Below are 20,288 nucleotides of genomic sequence, written 5' to 3'. Positions count from 1 at the left end.
TTTTAAAAAAAAACTTTGTGGGTATTAATTAAAAAAATTAAATATATTTTAGTTAAAGATTCTAGTACACATATATATATATATATATATATATATATATATATATATATATATATATATATATATATATATATATATATATATATATATATATATATATATATATATATATATATATATATATATATATGACAAAATAGATGGTGCACTGACACTGTCAATTATTTTTACACTGTCAACTAATGACAACCATGTATCCTGCCAACTATATATATTAACGTGAGTTAATAGTATATTAGAACAATACAATAACATAATATAAGTCACTTTTAAACAATATGGAAAAACAATATATAAAAATAATACAATAATACAACAACAACATTATCAACAACACAATTACAATCTCAATACAACAACACAATAACAATGTAACAACTACAACAACATTATATAAAATTCTTAATAACACAAAAACTATTATATACCCACCCAATCACAACAACATATAATATTAAACCAAAAAAAACTATTATTATCTTGACGAAATATAACATTCAATCACAATCAAAATAACAACATCAATCCTTAAAACTATTACAAACATAAAACATAAAGTTTTGGGGTTTAGAGTGTTACATAGTGGTATCAGAGCTAGACTGTCCGTCCGATCAGGTTTTTGTATAATGTTTTTCCCTAACATGTGATATGTGTGTGAAACATGGTCGAAACTCGTTTGTTTTTCTAACCGCTTGCCAGTAGAAACGGGGTTGAGACAAGTGAGGGAGAAGCTTCTACTTCTCTAAGGTGTTTCATTGGCAAATAGATGTATTGGTAAATTTTATAACAAGAGACAACGAAAATAAAAAATGGATGAATATTTTGCACATGGGAGATGTCACTCTTCTAATCGCAGAAGGAGATAAACCTAATAGAAGTATAGTCACTAAAATTGTGAATTCTTGATAAGAACAATGTTGGTTCAATCCAAAACCAAAGATGAGTTTAACTCACTATTCTCAAAAAGAAATATTTTACTAAAAATCAACATTTTTTATTAATTTTTTCACACATATGGACTTGCACATAGAATTCTTGTCTTTCTTTAAATATAGAAAGTCAAAAAAAAAAAAAGAAGAAATAAAACAAAAAATTGAAAAGAATGGACACCAACATCCGATGCAAACTTAATCACAATTTAGGTTAGAAAGTAAAAGAAAAAACCTTTTCTTCGTGTGATGGAATTATACAAATGATCATTTTCTCCTCCAAATCTTCTAACATTGATCTTTTTTCTATGATAATATTCACAATTTATATTATATTTTCTTATCTTTTTTTGGCATATGCTTTTGTCATTGATCCTCTTAGTCTTTAAATTGATTCTTTATCATCCTTGATAATTATGTCCTCATCAAAAATATTTTATGAAGGATTATAATTTTGAATAAAACTGTTGCCCAAAAAAGTCAACAAAGTGGTAGGAAAGAACTACTTACGGTAGAACTTATTCAAAAAGTTGACTCAAACTCTGCGTTTGAGTATTTTATTTAATCTTTAGTTTGAATAAATATATTATTTTATTTTACTTACAAAAGTTGTCATAATTTGTTTCCCTAAGTAACGCACTTTCTACTTACCAACCATCAAGCAATAACCCTTTAAAAATAAAAAATAGATAATAAAAATATGACTTTATTTTCCATTTATAAATTTCACTAAAAGACATCAACTTTTTCAGACGGCTTATTGATATAATCTAACTCTCCATTATAGAAAGATTAACAAAATAAAAACTCCTCCATGTAGTTCTTCAAGTCTTATTCACGATCTAATCCTAATGTAGAATCATTCAATCCTGGAGATTTTTAAAATAGATAAATTAGAATAGTAATAGTAATAATATTATAGAAAAACAAAATATTTTAGTGTGTATGAATTAATAGGAATAGAGGAAGAGAAACATACTTGCTACAATCAGGAGAAGGACTAATTGGAAAAGGCAATTGAATGTGACAAAGTTGTGGAAGTTGTGCAGCCCTGTCTGGTTTAACTCCAAATTTAGCAGAAGCATCTTTGAGACACTGGCAGACTTTTCTCTTAATAGGAGTTGTGTTTGCCTTATTGAACAAATTTGTAGCTCCAGTGCAACAATCAGCAGACGGTGTTGGTGGAAGAGAACCTTCCAGAAAAGGTAGACATGGCCATAGAGATAAAATTGCCTCTGAACATGATACATCATCCATTTCACTTGCATGTAATGTTGTCGTCATCACCATGCATAAGACCAACATTACACCGACAGTTTTTTGGCTTGACATCTTATTTTCGATAAGTCTAACTTTGGTTTTTCAATTGAGTTTTGATTATGATTTCTATCAAAAGGCTCCTTAATTTATAAGCAGAGATGACTGTTAACTTTATGTCGTAACAACTAAGCGACTTATTATTTTATTTTTATTTTGATTTAATGTCCTCTTTAAATATTATTTAAGTGATTAATCATCCTAGTTATTAAAATCATTAAAGCATTTAAAGAAAAATATTGTTTTAAGACTTAAAAGAAGAGTTTGAAGATAATGCATAAACAGTGTAAACCAACATTATACATACAATCAATTAATTTTTTTTTTACTTGTCACGCCATATAATTTAAAATTAAAAAACGTGTTTTACTTAAATACATGTCTATCATTGGTTGATAGTGTAAAAATATTTAATACTGTTAGTATATATTCTTTTTTCTTTTGAAAAAAAATATAGTATTCAAATTTTTCCCAGCTCAATTAATTAGTACATGCTGTTGAGCAAGCATATCCAAGTTATGTCTAAAATAAAATAAAAAATTTATTATTTTTATTTAACTCATATCATTTTCTAATATTCCCTTCCATCTTTATTATAAAATAAAATTTATTATATAAATTTGTTAATATATTTTATCTATACATACGTAGTTCAAATACATTGATTATATAATAAATTCAAAAAAATAAATTAAGTAATTTCAATATATTGATTATATAATAAATATCAAAAATAAATTAAGGAAGAGATACAAACATAAAACATAAAGTTAAGTAAGATAGAAGAAAAATATGAATTTATGTTTATCTTATTTAAGTAACATTATGGAGTCAAACATAAAATAAGGAAGAGATAGAGATGGATAAAGAATGAAAAGACAAAAAAAAAATTAAGAAAAAACTCAGAATTTTAGAATTATTTTTAAACATTTTAAATTTGGAGTTAAACATAAAATAAATAAAAAAAAAGAGATAAAGATGGATGATTAATGAAAAGACAAAATTAAGATAAACTTCACAATTTTAGAATTAGTTTTAAACATTTTAAATTAGGAGTTGAACATAAAATAAAAAAAACTTATAAAGATGAAGAATTAAAAGAAAAATAAAATAAAATTAGAATAAATTTAAATATTTTAAAGTTAAAATATTAAATTTGGAGCCAAACATAAAAAGAAAAGAAATAGATAAAGAAAGATAAATAATGAAAAAGGCAAAAAAGATAAATTTTAAAATTTATGAATTAATTATTAATATTTTAAATTTGAGTCAACCATAAAATAAGGAAGAGATAAAAAGGAATGAAGAATGAAAAGAAAAAAAATTATTAAAATTAAGAAAACATTTATAATTTTAAAATTATTTTAAAATAGTTTTAATTTAGGGTTAAACATAAAATCAAAAAGTGATAAAGAATGAAAAGACATAAAAATATAACTAAAAATTAGAATAAATTTTATAATTTAAGAATAAAAACATTAAAATTAGAGTCGAACATAAAAAAAAGACAAAAGAAATTAAAATTAAAATGAATTTTAAAATTTTAATATTGGCTTAAAATTAATTTTTTTGGAATAAAAATGATATTATAGAAAAGAAGAAGAAGTTACAAATATATACAAATTTTGAGTCAAGCATAAAATTAGGAAGAGATAAAGATGGAAGATGAATGAAAGACAAAAAGGGAAACGAAATTAAGATAAATTTCATAATTAAAAAATTAATTTTAAACATTTTAAATTTGGAGTTAAACATAAAATAAGAAAAAGATAAAGATGGATTGAGAATAAAATGACAAAAAAAATTAAAATATAAAATTTGAAAGTAAAAATATTAAATTTGAGTCAAACATCAAAAGAAAGAAAAAGATAAAGAAGGATGAATAATGAAAAGACAAAAATGAATTAAAATAAAATAAATTTTAAAATTTCAGAGTTAATTTTTATAATATTAAGTTAGGGAAACTAATTATAGGAATTTGAATTTGGGCGTGCTCAAACTTTTCCCTTGAACAATAGACTTCATACCAAGCAATGTTAATTAAACTCTTGCTTTGATATAGGTGAGGATTCACACTCTCTCTAGAATATTGGAGGCTCAAAACCATATTTATCATTGCTAACTGCATTGACACTCCAATATGTATAAACTACACTTAAAATATATCACTTTTTGATTAAGCTCTCATATAGTATGTAAGAATCTTAGTGGATAACGATCTACTCAAAAAACTAAGACAAAATCTTGGTTGAAAAACTAAGTTATGCAATCTTTATGTCACTTCAGCAAGGCTATTGGTTATTTAGACAATAGTTATAGAAGAAAAATTGAAAAATAAACCGAGAGAGGTAAAAGCATAAATGGTAAAATGAATAAAGCGAATGTAGAGCAAAAGGTGACAAACATATATGATGTTGAGTTGAATATTGAAAACAAAATTTATTCCAATGTAGGAAAACATGTTGGGCTGAGGAAAGAGGATACTAATGTTATCATGTGGACCATGGAACAATCTTTGTTCCATATGACTTGATATAACCGAGTATTGGACACATATTTGGAGTCAAATGCATGTCTTGTTCCCATAAATTACATCTTCAACCCCATATGTAAAGGTGCCATCGTCGACTAAATCCAACAAGTTTATTGTGGATGCTTTGGGAAATGTATGCAATAATCCAACAAATCAACTAATAGTCTAATGTGTTAAAGATTATGGAACCCTATTTTACAAATTAAGTAATCGAGAAAGCTATGATATTCCTAAATGATTGATATTATTTTGATGATGATAACTAAATGCATAAATAATAAGTGGTCCAAGTTGCGAATAGACTAAGTAGACTCTACTATTGCATCAAAGCCTAACGATCATACTATGTGCCTCCCATCTTTTATATCTACGCACCAAGCCCAACAAGAGTATTGGGCTTGATAGAGTGTATTGGGAAAAGTCCAAAGTTCCACATTGGTGTGAGATAGAACTTTAAAAGAGTTTTTACAGAGTGACACCCCTCACCTTATAAGACAGTTTTGTAGAAATGAGTTAGGCCAAACTCTAATATGGTATAAAAGTCTATTGATCAGATCATGGTTTATCCACCAATTATATGCACGCACAAAATTCAAAAGAGTATTAGGCGTGAATGGTTGTATAGGGAAAACCCCATGTCCCACATTGGTTAGATATATTGCGTTGAATTAGTTTATATAGAGTTGCACCCCTCAACTTATAAGCCTATTTTGTAAGGAAGAGTTAGGCCAAACTCTAATATGGTATCAGAGCCCATCGATCAGACTATGGGCCACCCACTATTTATTCCATTCACCAAGTCCAAAAATAATGTTGGCCGTGAAGGGATATATTTTGAAAAATTATAAGTCTCACATTGGTTAGAAATAGAGCCTTGAAATAGTTTATATAGAGTGATACCTTTTAACTTACAAGTCGATTTTGTAAGGATGGCTTAAACCAAAATCCGATGCCTAAAGCCTGAATCCATCCATCATTGGATTGGAAACCAAATTTAATACCAAGGCTCTAAAGCATAAAATATGGAGGACCAAACAAATCTCTACCATAACAAGTATATATGACAGGAGTCCTTGATAGAATAAGAAAAAAAGCAGGTGGAACCACGACATTTTTCTTGTTTTCCAACTTAAAAGATTTATTCTTTTTAAAACACTTTACATGGCTCACTTTAAGGGGAAGATGACTGAAGGTAGCACCATGTAATAACACTTACATCTTGTAATCTTTAACCTCGAAAAAACGTACAAAACGAAATATTTTCTTCTTTATTAAATTTATATGGAACAAGAGCATCTTTAACGCACCTACACTTGTTGAAACATGGTGCACAAATCTTAGAGTTAGATGAAAAATTAAAAAATATATAATGAGGTTAAATCCTTGTCTAGCTCTCCCCTCTTTTCCACCACTAACAACAAAGAGAGGCAAAATAGTAAGGAGAATCAAGGAGAAATGGAGAAATTCAATAACATGAAGGAGGAATTCTAGAAAAATGATGTTGTCTATTATAAACTTCCTCCCAGATAAAGGCTTAGGAGCAATATCAAACTCTTACTCTGCATTAAATGCCTTTCGCAATCTACTATATGGATAATTGTGTTTTATAAGTTTTTGATGCCCAAGGTGTTGGCTGGAGATTTCGTTTAGAGAAAATATTCTTTGAAGAGTTAGAATTCGAAGAAAGATGGTTACTGATGACCATTTCTGAGATTGAATATGGCTACTGATGGCCATGTTTCAAGGATGTTGTTTAAGTTGAAGTAAAGATGGTTAGAATCGGAGCTAATTCGAAGTGAATTATCTTTAAGACTTAAATGTTTTGCGAAATGCGAAGGGTACTGAAGCTTAACGTGTTTTCGTGGCATTCTCGGTTCTGATCACGTTGCCACGTATCAAAAGAGGATTCAGGCGGGAGGATTTGAATTTCGAAGTAGTCTGTGTAACCGAACAAGGACAGATAGCATCCCAGGGATTCTTGTGAGCAACGTGGCATCAGATTAATATAGGACCGTTACGGTCGAAATTAGTATAAATAAGGGTCTTAATGTTAGGATTCCGTGTGTTCATTTTGTACAAATCACTCACAAATTACTCAAGTATCAAGTGTTAAGAGAACGAGTTCGCTGAGAAATGTACGTATGACACCAACGCCATTTTAAATACATTTGTATCATTCTTTATTCAAGTATCTTTCCAATTCCTTTATTGTTTTCGTTTAACTTTCATTTCGAAGCATTTTACGTTTCTGCATTTAACATTCTTGCACGTTATATTCTGGCACTTTATATTTCTACAATTTACACGCTTTTTATGTTTTCTTTGTCGAAGTTATATTAACATGTAGGCAAAATACCCTTTTTGGTCCCTTATGTTAACCTCAGAGTTCATTTTGGTCCCTTAACTCTAAAAAGTGTCACATTGGTCCTTAACTCTTCAAAATGTGTCATTTTAGTCCTTTTTGTCATATTAGCGACGAAAATAGCGACCAATTTTTGAGTTTTTCCGTCGCTAATGCGACAAAAAGGACTAAAATGACACCTTTTGAGGAGTTAAGGGACCAATGTGACACTTTTTGAAGTTAAGGGACCAAAATGAACTACGAGGCTAACATAAGGGACCAAAAAGGGTATTTTGCCTAACATGTAGAACAAGTGTTGTTTCACATGAGTAGTCATATGATCATATCACAAACGAGTTTTCGAAGCAAGAACAAACAAATATGGACCAAATCATATCAAAAGACAATTGTTTGACGATGTCATAGGATCAATCTAGTCGATCCTGCGTGTTACCAAAATATATTTTATAGTTTGGAGGACTAGCGGTTGTTTATCGGAAATCACCGTAAACACAAGGTAATTGTTCTTTTTTCCAAACTGAGTTTGGTGTAAGCACATATTAAACTCACATATATGACACGCTTTATGTCTCTTGACGTTTGATACAAGAAATTCTTCCAATACGTAGGGCTTAAAATTGTTGATAACTGAAAAATCCGTGGGTAATTATTTATTACCAAGGGATTACTGAAGAACCTAAAGCCCTCTTTAAAATCCCTCTATAAAATTTGCCTTGGTAACAATCACCTACGGCCACGTCTTCCCACGATACTACAGGTGGATAAACCTTGGAAACATCATGGATAATTTAAACAAATAAGTGATCTTATATTACCCAAGGCTAAAGTTGTCACAATACCCAAAAATAGTAATTTATACAAAGCTTTACTATTATTACTATTTTTTCCCTCATTACTATGGTCCACCAAATTGTTATCTTTTGGAAGCATTCAGTTCAAACAATTATGTGATACATTAACTGTCCACCCACTTTTTTCTTTAGAATAAACAATTTTAACTCCACAAACAATTGTGTAAAATTTATGCACTCCTTATATAATTACACATCCTTGTCACTACATAAGTATCGTAAATATGGACCTTCATAAAAGAATATTCTCCAATATCACGAGTCATATCTTCTAGGCAATCATGCATATCTATGTCAACTTCATGTATTTATGACAAGGCAGTTTGGTTTTTATCTACTTCAGCATGCCACATTCATATTATATAATTTTGACAAATTACATCACAACATAGGTGATGAAATATTATGTTCTTTTCATTTTTTATATTCCCGCATATAGCACAAGAATAATAAAAGATTCCATTTTTGCCAAGAAGATCTTTTCCAAGAATTCAAGAAATTCCACAACTCCTTTTTCATACACCGAGTCAAATCTATCGACCTTCATCCCACTGCAATCCATAATACATTCTTAAATTTATATCAAATGCTTTCAAAATCATTTAACAATAAAATAGTACAATAACACAACGACATCATTCTTAGAAACACAATAACAATCTCAATACAACAACTTACTAAGTCACTTTTCAACAATATGAAATAAAATCAAAAATAATATTAATACAACATACAACAACATACTCAACAACACAATAACAATCTCAATACAACAACATAATACAATTCATTTTTATACAATATGTAAAAATAATATATAACAATAATACAATATTAAAACAACAACAACAACATTGTCAGTAACACACTAACAATGTAACAACTAAAACATCAATATATAACATTCGTAATAACATAAAAACTATCTCAATCTCACTCAATCACAACAACATATAACATTAAACAACAACAAAAACTATTACTATCTTGACAAAATATAACATTCAATCACAATCAAAATAATAACATCCATCATTAAAACTCAAGACGCCTTCTATCATGAATAGCAATGAAATATTTCATGTATCATAATTATGAAGAATGAGAAGAATCAAAGAAATGAACGTCACATTTCACTACGGTTGGAAAACATGCACCATTTCAAAAAGACATATGACATCAGTTGTGATATACATATAATAACGGTTGTACGTTTGTTGTTAGGTAGTGTGTGATTTTATGTATACTGGTTTCTACCACGGGCGTGTGACTGTGGTGATAAACTAGGTAGCACGGTACCTATAACAAAGGTTATTGTAAAGAACCATTGCGATATATATTTAAGTCATGGGTATGAAACCCAGCAGCCACAATTTTATTTAGAATAAAAATAACATTTCACTTCGATTACAAGAGAAAACCGTTGTAATCTAAAATTGATGTCTTTTCCTACACTTCACTAAGCATATACAACCATTAAAATTGATGTAGAAGATAATAATCTAAAACATTAAATTATTCTAGAAAAACAACTTAAGCGAACCACCGTTTTTCAAATTACATGCATCTCGTAATTCATCTCTTGCAACTTAACACATTGAATTTGGTTCAATGCTCCAAAATTTTCAAAGCTACAATTCATTCTCTGCTGGTTTATTAGCAAGAAATTTGATGTTTTGCAATATAATTATAAGAGAACGTATCGTTGCTTTGAAGAGTTTGGGACATTGAACCAAGTTATATGTGTTAAAGAACGATAGATGAATTACGAGATGCATGTAGGTTTAAAAACATTTATTGATCTAAGCTGATTTTCAAATATGATTTAATTTTTCAGATTATTATTTTATAAATTAATTTAAATGAATGCATATTCAGTGAAGGGATAGTGAAACAAGTAATTTGCATGTGATAAACTCAATTTTGAAATATTATAAACAACTTTCAGAATGTTAACTTGATTTGGAAACATAAACTAGCATGACATTAACAACATATTAACATGAACGGAAACATAGCCCAAGTACAGATAATCCAAAAAACAAGAAAATCATGCCAAATTAAAAAACCCTCTATAAGAACTGGTGTCATACATGGACAAATATGGACAACTTGGAAGAAATCTTAAGAAGAAGTAATATGAAGCGTATGAACTTGATTACCTTTTAGTTTGAAGAAGCTTAAGAGGATGAGTTTACTACATGTGGACGAGAGAGATGTTAGGGTTTTGTTTTCAGAAAATGGTAGAAAGCGTATGAATAACATGGAAGAAAACTTATAAAGAGAAGAAGAACGATAAAGCGTACAAACTTGATTACCTTTTAGTTTAAAGAAGCTTATGAGGATGAGTTCCCTGAATGTGGATGAGAGAGATGTTAGATTTATGTTTTGAGAGTGACATAAAATTTAGGTAAGATATTCATTTTGGTCCCTTAATAATACCCTTGGGTTCAGATTGGTCCCATAATTTATTTTAGTGTCGCATTGATCCCTTAACTTTTAAAACGTCTCATTTTAGTCCTTTTTGACTAATTAGAGACAGATTTAGCGACCGATTTCAAAGTTTTTTCTATCGCTAATTAAACAAAAGGGCTAAAATGAAATATTTTGAAAGTCAAGCGACAAAAGTGGTACGAAAAAAATTGAGGGACCTGTATGAACCCAAGAATATAGTTAAGGGATCAAAATCAATATTTTGCCTAAAATTTAAGTACTACTTACAATGGCTTTTAGTAATAATCATGGTAATAAGTATTTTAATTTTATTATATTTATAAGAGTATAAGGACAAACCCTATTTATAATGAAAATAGGAAAAAATTGTGGGTGTTGGGAATGGAAGCAAGTAACATTTCGTCTATCACAACGATTTTTATTAAGGACTGTGATAAAATGTATTTTAATAAAATATTAAAAAATTCATGCGTGTAAAAATTAGTTATTTTTACAGTTGTTAAAACGGATGTAGTAAAATTGTGTTATCGAACGTATATTTTGTAGTAGTGATGATGACCTTGATAAAATGTTAATTTTAATCTTAAAATTGAAAAAAAGAAACACACAATATTTCACCACAGTCATATTTTTCAACGGTGATAAAATATAGCTTGTTTTTATTTTACTACGGTTTTCGCAATGGTCGAAGTGAAAGTTATGAAATCTATAATTTTTAATAGTGAAAACTAAACAGATGCTGTAAGTGTTGAATATAGGGAGTGTTTTATAAGAGTCTCGATTATGCAAGATGGTGAATAATGTAAATTATATTTCTGAAGGAGATAAATGCAAAACGAGGGTCTCTCGAGAGTTGAGAGTGAAATTATGATTGATTAAATGAATGTATTAGATAGATGTTGATTATTAATGATTCTAATACATGAATGATACTGAATTTAACGATGAACATTGCACTGTGATCTAAAGGATATGTAAGGTATTATATTGAAGAGTGCATGATGAAAATCAAAACCAACTCCAATATTTAATTTAATACTTGGATGAAAATATTTTTTAATAACCAAAGAGTACTATTAAGTTTAACAGTACTGCATCCCCTTTTCATTTGATGATGTGAAATCATCAATTTCATGACTAGAAAAATTCTTACCATTTTAACTTACTTCATCATCAGAACATTCCATTTGATCTTTCTCAAACTTTACTCTATTGTTATCTCTTTCCTGGCTTGATTTCAATTGCTTCCACCAATCATAGTATCTAGAGGCAACATTATCGGAAATGTCTTGATCCACGCCAAATTGCATAGCAACACGATGTGGTAAATACTTCTCTCTACATCCGATACCGACCAACTCACATGCCCTCAAACACTGCGCAAACGACAGTAACTCTTCATCTAAACAAGGATTATAACATTTCCACATTTCTCTTTCATTAAAAACCTCAACACATGGCGAATTCTCGTATGGTTGCCACACAAAACCATTTTCAAATCCGGCAATATCCAAGTCCTTTTTAAAGTTTTTATTTTCCAATAATTTAACTCCACCCCATCTAGCCACCTTCGGTAAACCATGTCCTATTGTATAACGGCGTGGATTAAGAGCTAAAAACCTCTCTAAAGCCCATATTTGAACCAATTGAAAAGGAGCCCAAATAGTTACTCTTAAACTCGTCATGCTTGTTGTTGCATTTTTTGTAATGATGTTATTCAGTAAACTCAAGTCCCTGTAAATACTAGCTAAAACAGCAGGTGCAAGAGCTATTCTATTTCCATAAGCTAAATGTATTGCAATAGGAATAACACTTCTCAAAATAGTACCACAAGAATCTGCCGAAATAAGAAAGTCAAAAGAGGAAAGGAGGGAATCATTTGGTTGGCTATTATTTGGAGCTTGTGGCTTCGTAGGAATGATATAGTCTTCAACAATGCTTCTTGGAACTCGAGGGACGTGGTTTGGAGTTGTAAGGCCCTAATTTGGAGGTGGTCGTTCATTGGAAAAATTACTCATTCCAATTGTAAGTTCTATGAGTTTAGCAATAACCCATTATTTTATTTATCTTAAAGTTTCAATCGGTTTGTAATTTTCTTTGTTTTTAGTTTTGTACCTTTTGAACTTGTTGGTGGTTGAAATATAATATTTATCTCTTGCTTTCAAAAAAAAAAAATATTATTAAAAAATGAATTAAAATGCATCAGTGACTCTTAAATCCTCAAAGCAATACAAAATGAATTATTACACAAGAATGTTAATTGTTTGTTATTCTACCTGCGGCATTTATCACTCTTACACTAGCACAAGACTGTTACTGTTAATTTCTTGTTATTATACAACTCAAAATGACTCACATTACTCTTACTGAATTAATGTTCAAGTAATAAAAAAATGCAGCATTTTTGGTGATAACATGAAAGAAAAATACAACTCATATAACTGTTATTATGCCTTGGGTTTAGTTTGCTACCTAATCGTGTTGTTTTCTTTTTAGAGTGTTAATTATTGAGCATCAGAAAAAATTGGGAAGAGTTTGTACAAAACCATGCAGTACACTCGTGGTCTTCATTACTACATGGTGTGAATATATTGCCATGGTTAAATAAATTAACTAAATAATTATCCTATTTATGTATTATTGTCATGATCTTATTTAGTTCCCAAAAATTAGAATTTAAGACCTATGCTAAAATAGAAGATTGTCCCCCATTGATCTTTGTTGTTGTTGAATTATTCTACTGTTGGCAACTTGATTCTTAATCATTGGGTAACGATTACAACGTTGGAAGGTAAAGTGGGAAGGGTGGAAGGTGTTGACAACATTAAGGAAGAGGTTAGAAATCATTTCCTTGATTTCTTTAAGGAGGAAGATAATGGTAGACCGGTGCCGGAGGCACTACAACACGGAAGACATACAAAAGCACTTTTTTTGGCCTTTAACAGCGCTTTAAAGCGCTGCCAAAGCCAGCGCTGGCGTAGGTAACGAAAGCGATTTTAAAAGCGCTCTGGTAGACCCCCCTATAAGAGCGCTTTTTCCAGAAAAAGCGCTCTGGTAGACCCCCCCTATAAGAGCGCTTTTTCTGGAAAAAGCGCTCTGGTAGACCCCCTATAAGAGCGCTTTTGCTGGAAAAAGCGCTCTGGTAACCCCCCTATTAGAGCGCTTTTCCAAAATCGCTTTGGTAGGTTGCGTTTTTTTTCTTCTTTTTTTTAATCTTTAGCAGCGCTTTTTGTAACAAAGTGCTTTCGTATGTGGACCTTTAAGAGCGCTTTTTAAAAGCGCTGTCGTTGCTAAATGAGGTATTTTAAAGTGCAGCCTGTAATTTCAGCCTCCCAGTTCGACCTGTAATATTTTCGACCTGTAATATATTTTCGACGATATATTTTCAACCATAGGTAGGACTATATATATACTAATATAATACCATTATAATATCCAAAATTATATATATATATATATATATATATATATATATATATATATATATATATATATATATATATATATATATATATATATGTCAAACAAACTAAATCTCTAACATCAACAATATTATACTTCAAATATTAATTGGCAACAATATGAGAAAAGTTAGTAACCATATATCCTAGAGTACTATAATATTCTCTTCAAATCGACACAAATCCTACTACATGAATAGCTGATGAATATAAAATTGACACAAATCCTCTTTGATTTCTTCCAACTTAAGTCTCGTGTAAGAAGCAGCACGGAATTCGTCAAAGTACTACAAAATAAAAACATAATATGAATGATTTAGTTAAATGTAATAAATTATAACAAGTTATCTAATTAAGTTATAAATCCACACCGTGATTGGAATCTCTAATTGATTCATTTGAAGGATTTCTTTCATAAACCTCAAAACAAAGTATCCGCAGTCTGAACTGTTTCGCTGTATCGGACACTACATAGAAAAACAAATAAGATTTTATAGTTGTCTTGTTTTATCAAGTAGCATAAATATTATAAGCAAAATTGTGAAAAATAATGTACCTGCACTTTGATCCAAGTAATGTTGTTTGATTTAGTCTGGGATACCTGTGCGTCTCGTTGACTTCGGAACACTTGTATTGATCTAACAAAAATATAAAAGCATATATTTAGATCAATCTCACAAATAATTAAATATATAAATATACAAGAATATTTAGAACGATCCCACTTACAAATCAATAATTTCCTTCATAGCCGGATAATTGCTCCACTCACCATCTACCGAATTCAGAAAATATACCACTTCTCTTATCGGGTTGATAGCAAGCAACAACCAGTGTGCTCTATAAATTAAAACAATAGGTTATATGAAAATTTTGCTACGCAAAAGAAACAAAGATTAAATGAACCAAGAATGAGAAACTAACCCTACTGGTCGGGTATTATACGCCCAAAGAATCAGACTTTCTGTATTTCCGGATGACATGAATCTATCGACTAAGCGCTGTCTAACTGATTCCGGTTCCGAAGCAATTGTCATTCCGCTGCAATGGGCGGAAGACACGAAACAGAATTTGTTTGACAGTGCAGTCCCGCGCAACACTCTACCATGCAACAACCTTAAATAAAAACATTATAAACATATTAGCGGATGAGTGAATAACCGGATGTATGAGTGCATATTAGTGTATATTACCGGATGAGTGAAAAACATAATAAACATAATGTGTAAATAACTTGTTCGACTAATTAAATAATATATCGGATGAGTGAATATTACCGGATGTGCGAGTGCATATTAGCGACGCCTAGTTGTGCTTGCGTAAAAATCTCTTCCAAGTCATCTATTGCAATATGTGACATGAATTCAACACCAAAGATACCTTCATCCATATTGATTTGACGGAGAGCACCTTCCTTCAAATCGGACATATCAACAAGTGTTCCGAGCGTCGTCCGGTATCGAGGCACAAAAGCACCACCTTTTTTTGCCGCTTGCTTCGGAGGACCCTTAGGTGGTACGCTAGGAACTTCCTGTGTCACTTGTTGTGACCCCCGAGCAGATGCCTAAAAATCATATAACGATCGATAAAATATAAAATCATGCAGTTTTAGATTCAAATTATATCTTAACACCTTAAATGTACCTCTTTTAGTGATGCAACAGACTTCTCCTCCTGCAAAATCCATTTGCCCTTAATTGCGGGTTTTGTAGGAGCAGTCTAAAATTAAAATGTAAAAAATAATTAACGTAACCGTGCAGAATTGAAATTCGAAAACTAAATGATTCATAATGGTTTTCAATATACCTCATCACCAATGATAATGAGCTCCGAGGGCCATGCAACAAATGACCCTATTGCATCTCGCATCAATGTTGTCTCTGAGACCATGTCAGGTACCGGTAGCACCGCATCATGATCTAATACAACATCAACTGATACTTTCAGGTGTCCATCCGGGAGCGGTCTATGGTGAAGTAAATCTCCCACAGTGCTGTGCACTTTTCCCTTGCCAACTAGGCGATAATTCGGTGACGATAAGTATAGTTGGCAAGAAGAAATGCCCTAAACCAATAGTAAATATAAAGTCATTATCGTTAACAAAATAGAACAATTTGTAAGGAAAAGAAATTTATAATTACCTCGGGAAGTTTTCTTTGACAGTTGAAACTAGCTTTATCACTAGTTTCTTTCACCAATGCAGTATTTCACTTTTCTCTCATATACATATCTTTATCTCTTTGCAATTCAGAGACTTGTGCTTGCAATTCCTGCAATTTTTGCAACACTTCTTGATTGGTAGGATTTCTTCTCCTAGGATGCTTGTAAAAAGAGGTTGGAGTCACACCATGACCCTTACCACTCACCCGACCGGGATACTCAGGAGCATCTAGTGCTCTACTAAGTACGCTCCTATCATCCTGGTCCTCACCGGTGGACACCGATTGCGACAAGGTCTCCTGTAGTTCATTTACATTTCAATAATTATTAGTGGAGATAAAAAATCATTTATATATTAAAAAGCATTTGATTTAATTAAAGACACAGTATTATACTTACACATTCAGTATAAACTCTCTGAACATCGGGATCGACAGTTTGATTCTTGCCCACACGAGCTTCCTTCCACAACACATGTACAGGAAGTGAGGTTTCCTCACTTTTAGTCTCCTCTAACTATGCATTGACACAAATGATAAAATCGTCAAATAAAACACATTTAGACAATTAATTAAAACGCATTTCTATTTACTTACAATTTTATCCTCTAAGCGTGCATATCCCAAACGCCCTTTTTTGTATGGATACGCGGGTTTTGATGCTCTCGCACTATTTGTGACACTCCTTTTCGGAAAATCTTCATCTCTTTGATTTACAAACTCAACCCAATATTTTTCATCAATGAAGATCTCATACTTTTTTGGCCGTCCCGGTGCCTCTTCAAGAAAGTTTCCATCTTTATCCTTAAGATAGGTGTTTGTCAAAAAAGCTTTCCACCCTCTATATCTTTTTCTAGCCAAACTAAGTATGTAGCGTCTACGCTCATCTGATATGTCAAAAGTCCTCTGCAAAAAAACATATGCATAGTGTGTTAGTATAAGTAATTTAAACAATTTATCGTCAAGATAATAACAACAACCATATATGATACCTGAAGCTCGTCCCAAATCGCTTTTTTTTCGCATCCAACTCTTCGCTTTTCAAATTCCATTTAGCTACGGAGACTGGAATATGCATACGAACAAGTGTACCAATATAGCTTGTCAACTTTGCAGAATTACGACCAATTGGTTGGTTATCAGAATTCCATTCCAAATGGTATACTAATCCGTGGTCTCTATGTCGAATGATTCCCTTCATTATGGTGATGTCTCGTGCAACTTCTTTTGCTTCAGTATCAGGTGGAGCATTTGTATCCGGAGCATCTCTTTCTTGAGCATCTCTTTCTTGTGAGTTTTCAGGTGGAGCATCTCTATCCGGAGCCATTGAACCTGTATCAAACAAACTAAAGCACATTAGTACACTATTAATAAGATAACAATCTATACAAGTCAAATTGAAGTCAAACCATGCATGTACAAGTAAATCGGAAACGAAATCGGTGAAATCAAAATAAGCGTCAAAAAAGAAAGTTGTCGGAATTGAACGAAATTTACATGGCTATGGTAAAACGTCCCCACGGACTCAAAAATAAAGTCGGTTTTCCGAAATTAAGACCCTAAGCCCGACTTTTGATTACGGGCAGAAGCAAAACCGATAAAAAAAACAGTCCCGAAATGTAAAGATAAGTGCATGAGCTGCTCCGGAATCGTCAAAATAGTATAGTTACATGTATAGAAGTCGACAAACGGATACATGGTTCAAAAGTTATGTATAAAAACGAGAATATGCACCAAAATTGAATAAGTATACTATTGAATAAAACAACCGGTACAAATTGAATAAAGCAAATTAGTCGGAATATGTATACTATTACCTTTATCACTAACGTCTCTTTCTTTTCTTGGTAGGATTGTGTTCTACGCGTCTCTTAACAACGCGGACGGTTGGATTGATCCAAATACCCTCATTATGATCATTTCTAGTACAAGATTCATTCTCATTTTGATCGTTTCTTGTACAAGATTCAATGCCAACACCAATATCACCTTGATCTTCAATGTTTTCATCAACTATTTTGTTAGATAAAAGCACTATAGACCATTTCGTACTTGTCGGATCATTGACATAGAACACTTGTTTAGCTTGAGAGGCTAGAATGAAAGGCTCATCTTTGTACCCTACCCTATTGAGATCCCAATTCAGTTCTCATTCCCATGTTTACCATCTTCGTCACGGGTCCCAATTCAGTTCTCATTCCCATGTTTACCATGTCCTTCCTTATGTTAAGGCCATCCTTAGACTTTTCTTGTATATTGAGTAACGTACCTATGACGCTGTCAAATACATTTTTTTCAATATGCATAACATCCAGGAAATGTCTTACGTACAACGACTTCCAATATGGAAGTTCAAAAAAAATTGACTTCTTCTTCCACCCACCCTTGACAAGTGAATGTGCAAAAGGCTTGCTAAACTGAGTGCTCATATCTTTCACCTTTTCAAAAATTTGATCACCTGACAAAAAAGGCGGGGCTGTACGATGTTCGGCCTTTCCATTGAATGCTTTTCTCCACCCACGGTAGTGATGATTAGAATTTAAGAATCTACGATGGCCGAGAAAGACATTCTTCAGACAAAGCTCCAATCGTGTCGTATCGGTTTCATCTTCACAAACAGGACACGCCTTTTGACCTTTATTGCTGTACCCGGATAGATTTCCGTATGCTGGAAAATCATTAATTGTTCCAAACAACATCGCCCTCAAGTTGAAACTTTCTTTCCTATACCCATCGTAAACCTCCACACTGTTCTCCCACAAAAACTTTAAATCTTCGATTAAGGGTGCCAAGTATACGTCTATGTCATTCCCTGGTTGTTTAGGCCCAGAAATTAGCATAGATAATATCATGTACTTACGCTTCATACATAGCCACGGAGGTAGGTTATAAATCATAAGAATCACAGGCCATGTACCATGCGGGTTCATTCCATCAGTAGACAATGACAAGCGGATGTTTCTTGCTTCTTTTCCAAATTCAGGATAATCAGTATCAACTTTCATCCATTGTGGTGAGTCTTCCGGATGTCGCAACTTTCCATCAATAATTCTTTCATCTGCATGCCAAGTCAAGTGTCTTGAATCGGTCTCACTATGATACATGCGTCTAAATCTCGGAATTATAGGAAAATACCATAAGACTTTGGCAGGAGAAAACTTTTTCTTATATCGAGGGGCACCGCATTTAGGACACTCATTCAACACTGCATACTCGTTTCGAAACAAAACGCAATCATTTGGACATGCATGTATCTTATCATAGCTCATGCCAATAGAGGACAACATCTTTTTGGCTTCATACGTTCGATTGGGAAGAACATTATCCTTTGGTAGCATATCTTTCATAAGGGCTAATAACTCTGTGAAACTTTTATCCGACCATCCATTGTCCGCCTTTAAGTTGTACAACTTTAACACCGCAGACAATCTTGTGAATTTTGAACAACCATCATACAACGGTTTCTCTGCACTGCTTACCAACCTCTCGAACATTTTGGGACAATCCTGAAGATCTTTTTCAAGCGCTTCTGCAATCTCTTCGACTCGATTGCAATCGTATGTGTCTGTGCAATCGTCGTTTGAAGCATACTTCCTATTACACCTCGACTCAGCATTCCCGTTACTTTTCTCACCATGCATTGTCCAACATGTATAACTTCTATCAATTCCAAACCGTAGTAAATGCGATGCCAACTTATTCCCGTCAACCTTATCCCCATAACAGCAACCCAAGCAAGGACACGACATTCGAATCGGGTCTTCGGAGTGCGCAACCGCAAACTCAACGAATTCCCATACCCCTTTCTCGTACTCTTTCGACAATCGGTTTGAATTCATCCATGTCTTATCCATGTCTTAATTAAGCTAAACAAATGCTTCTTGGTTTCTCTACCAGGTACTAAGGAATTCTGTCAAGATAATAAATAACTATCATCATTATGTCTTGATCAGAATACCTAATGAGATCTTATAAAGTGTGAATAATAGAATACCTAATCAGAATACCTAATCAGAATACCCGATTTCTTAAAGAAGACATTACCTTATTTCAAGGTAATATAAGTCCACAAACCAAAAAACTGGTTGAGAGACACTAAATTGATATTAAATAGAACCATAAACAATAAACTATAAGCAGAAAACAACAAACTATAAGCAAG

At 31.9% G+C, this 20,288-nt stretch overlaps 1 protein-coding gene and 1 long non-coding RNA gene across 2 annotated transcripts; both read right to left on the bottom strand.

The window, feature by feature from the left end:
- Nucleotides 1–1,675: 1,675 nt before the first annotated feature.
- LOC131656675 (non-specific lipid-transfer protein A-like) lies at nt 1,676–2,348 on the bottom strand. Its single transcript, XM_058926319.1, has 2 exons — nt 1,969–2,348; nt 1,676–1,858 (listed from the first exon to the last, which is right to left on the bottom strand). Exons 1-2 carry the CDS (start codon nt 2,319–2,321, stop codon nt 1,849–1,851), a joined length of 363 nt encoding a protein of 120 aa, XP_058782302.1. The 5' UTR covers nt 2,322–2,348; the 3' UTR covers nt 1,676–1,848.
- Nucleotides 2,349–14,338: 11,990 nt separating this feature from the next.
- LOC131656674 (uncharacterized) lies at nt 14,339–14,808 on the bottom strand. Its single transcript, XR_009300247.1, has 3 exons — nt 14,697–14,808; nt 14,524–14,605; nt 14,339–14,434 (listed from the first exon to the last, which is right to left on the bottom strand). It is a non-coding gene; the product is annotated as an uncharacterized LOC131656674 (long non-coding RNA).
- Between the last annotated feature and the right edge of the window lie 5,480 nt (nt 14,809–20,288).

This window comes from Vicia villosa, linkage group LG3, assembly GCF_029867415.1.
Source record: "Vicia villosa cultivar HV-30 ecotype Madison, WI linkage group LG3, Vvil1.0, whole genome shotgun sequence".
NCBI classification, from domain to species: Eukaryota; Viridiplantae; Streptophyta; class Magnoliopsida; order Fabales; family Fabaceae; genus Vicia; species Vicia villosa.
Note: the sequence above shows the minus strand (reverse complement) of the source record. Positions and strands in the feature narration are given on the sequence as shown.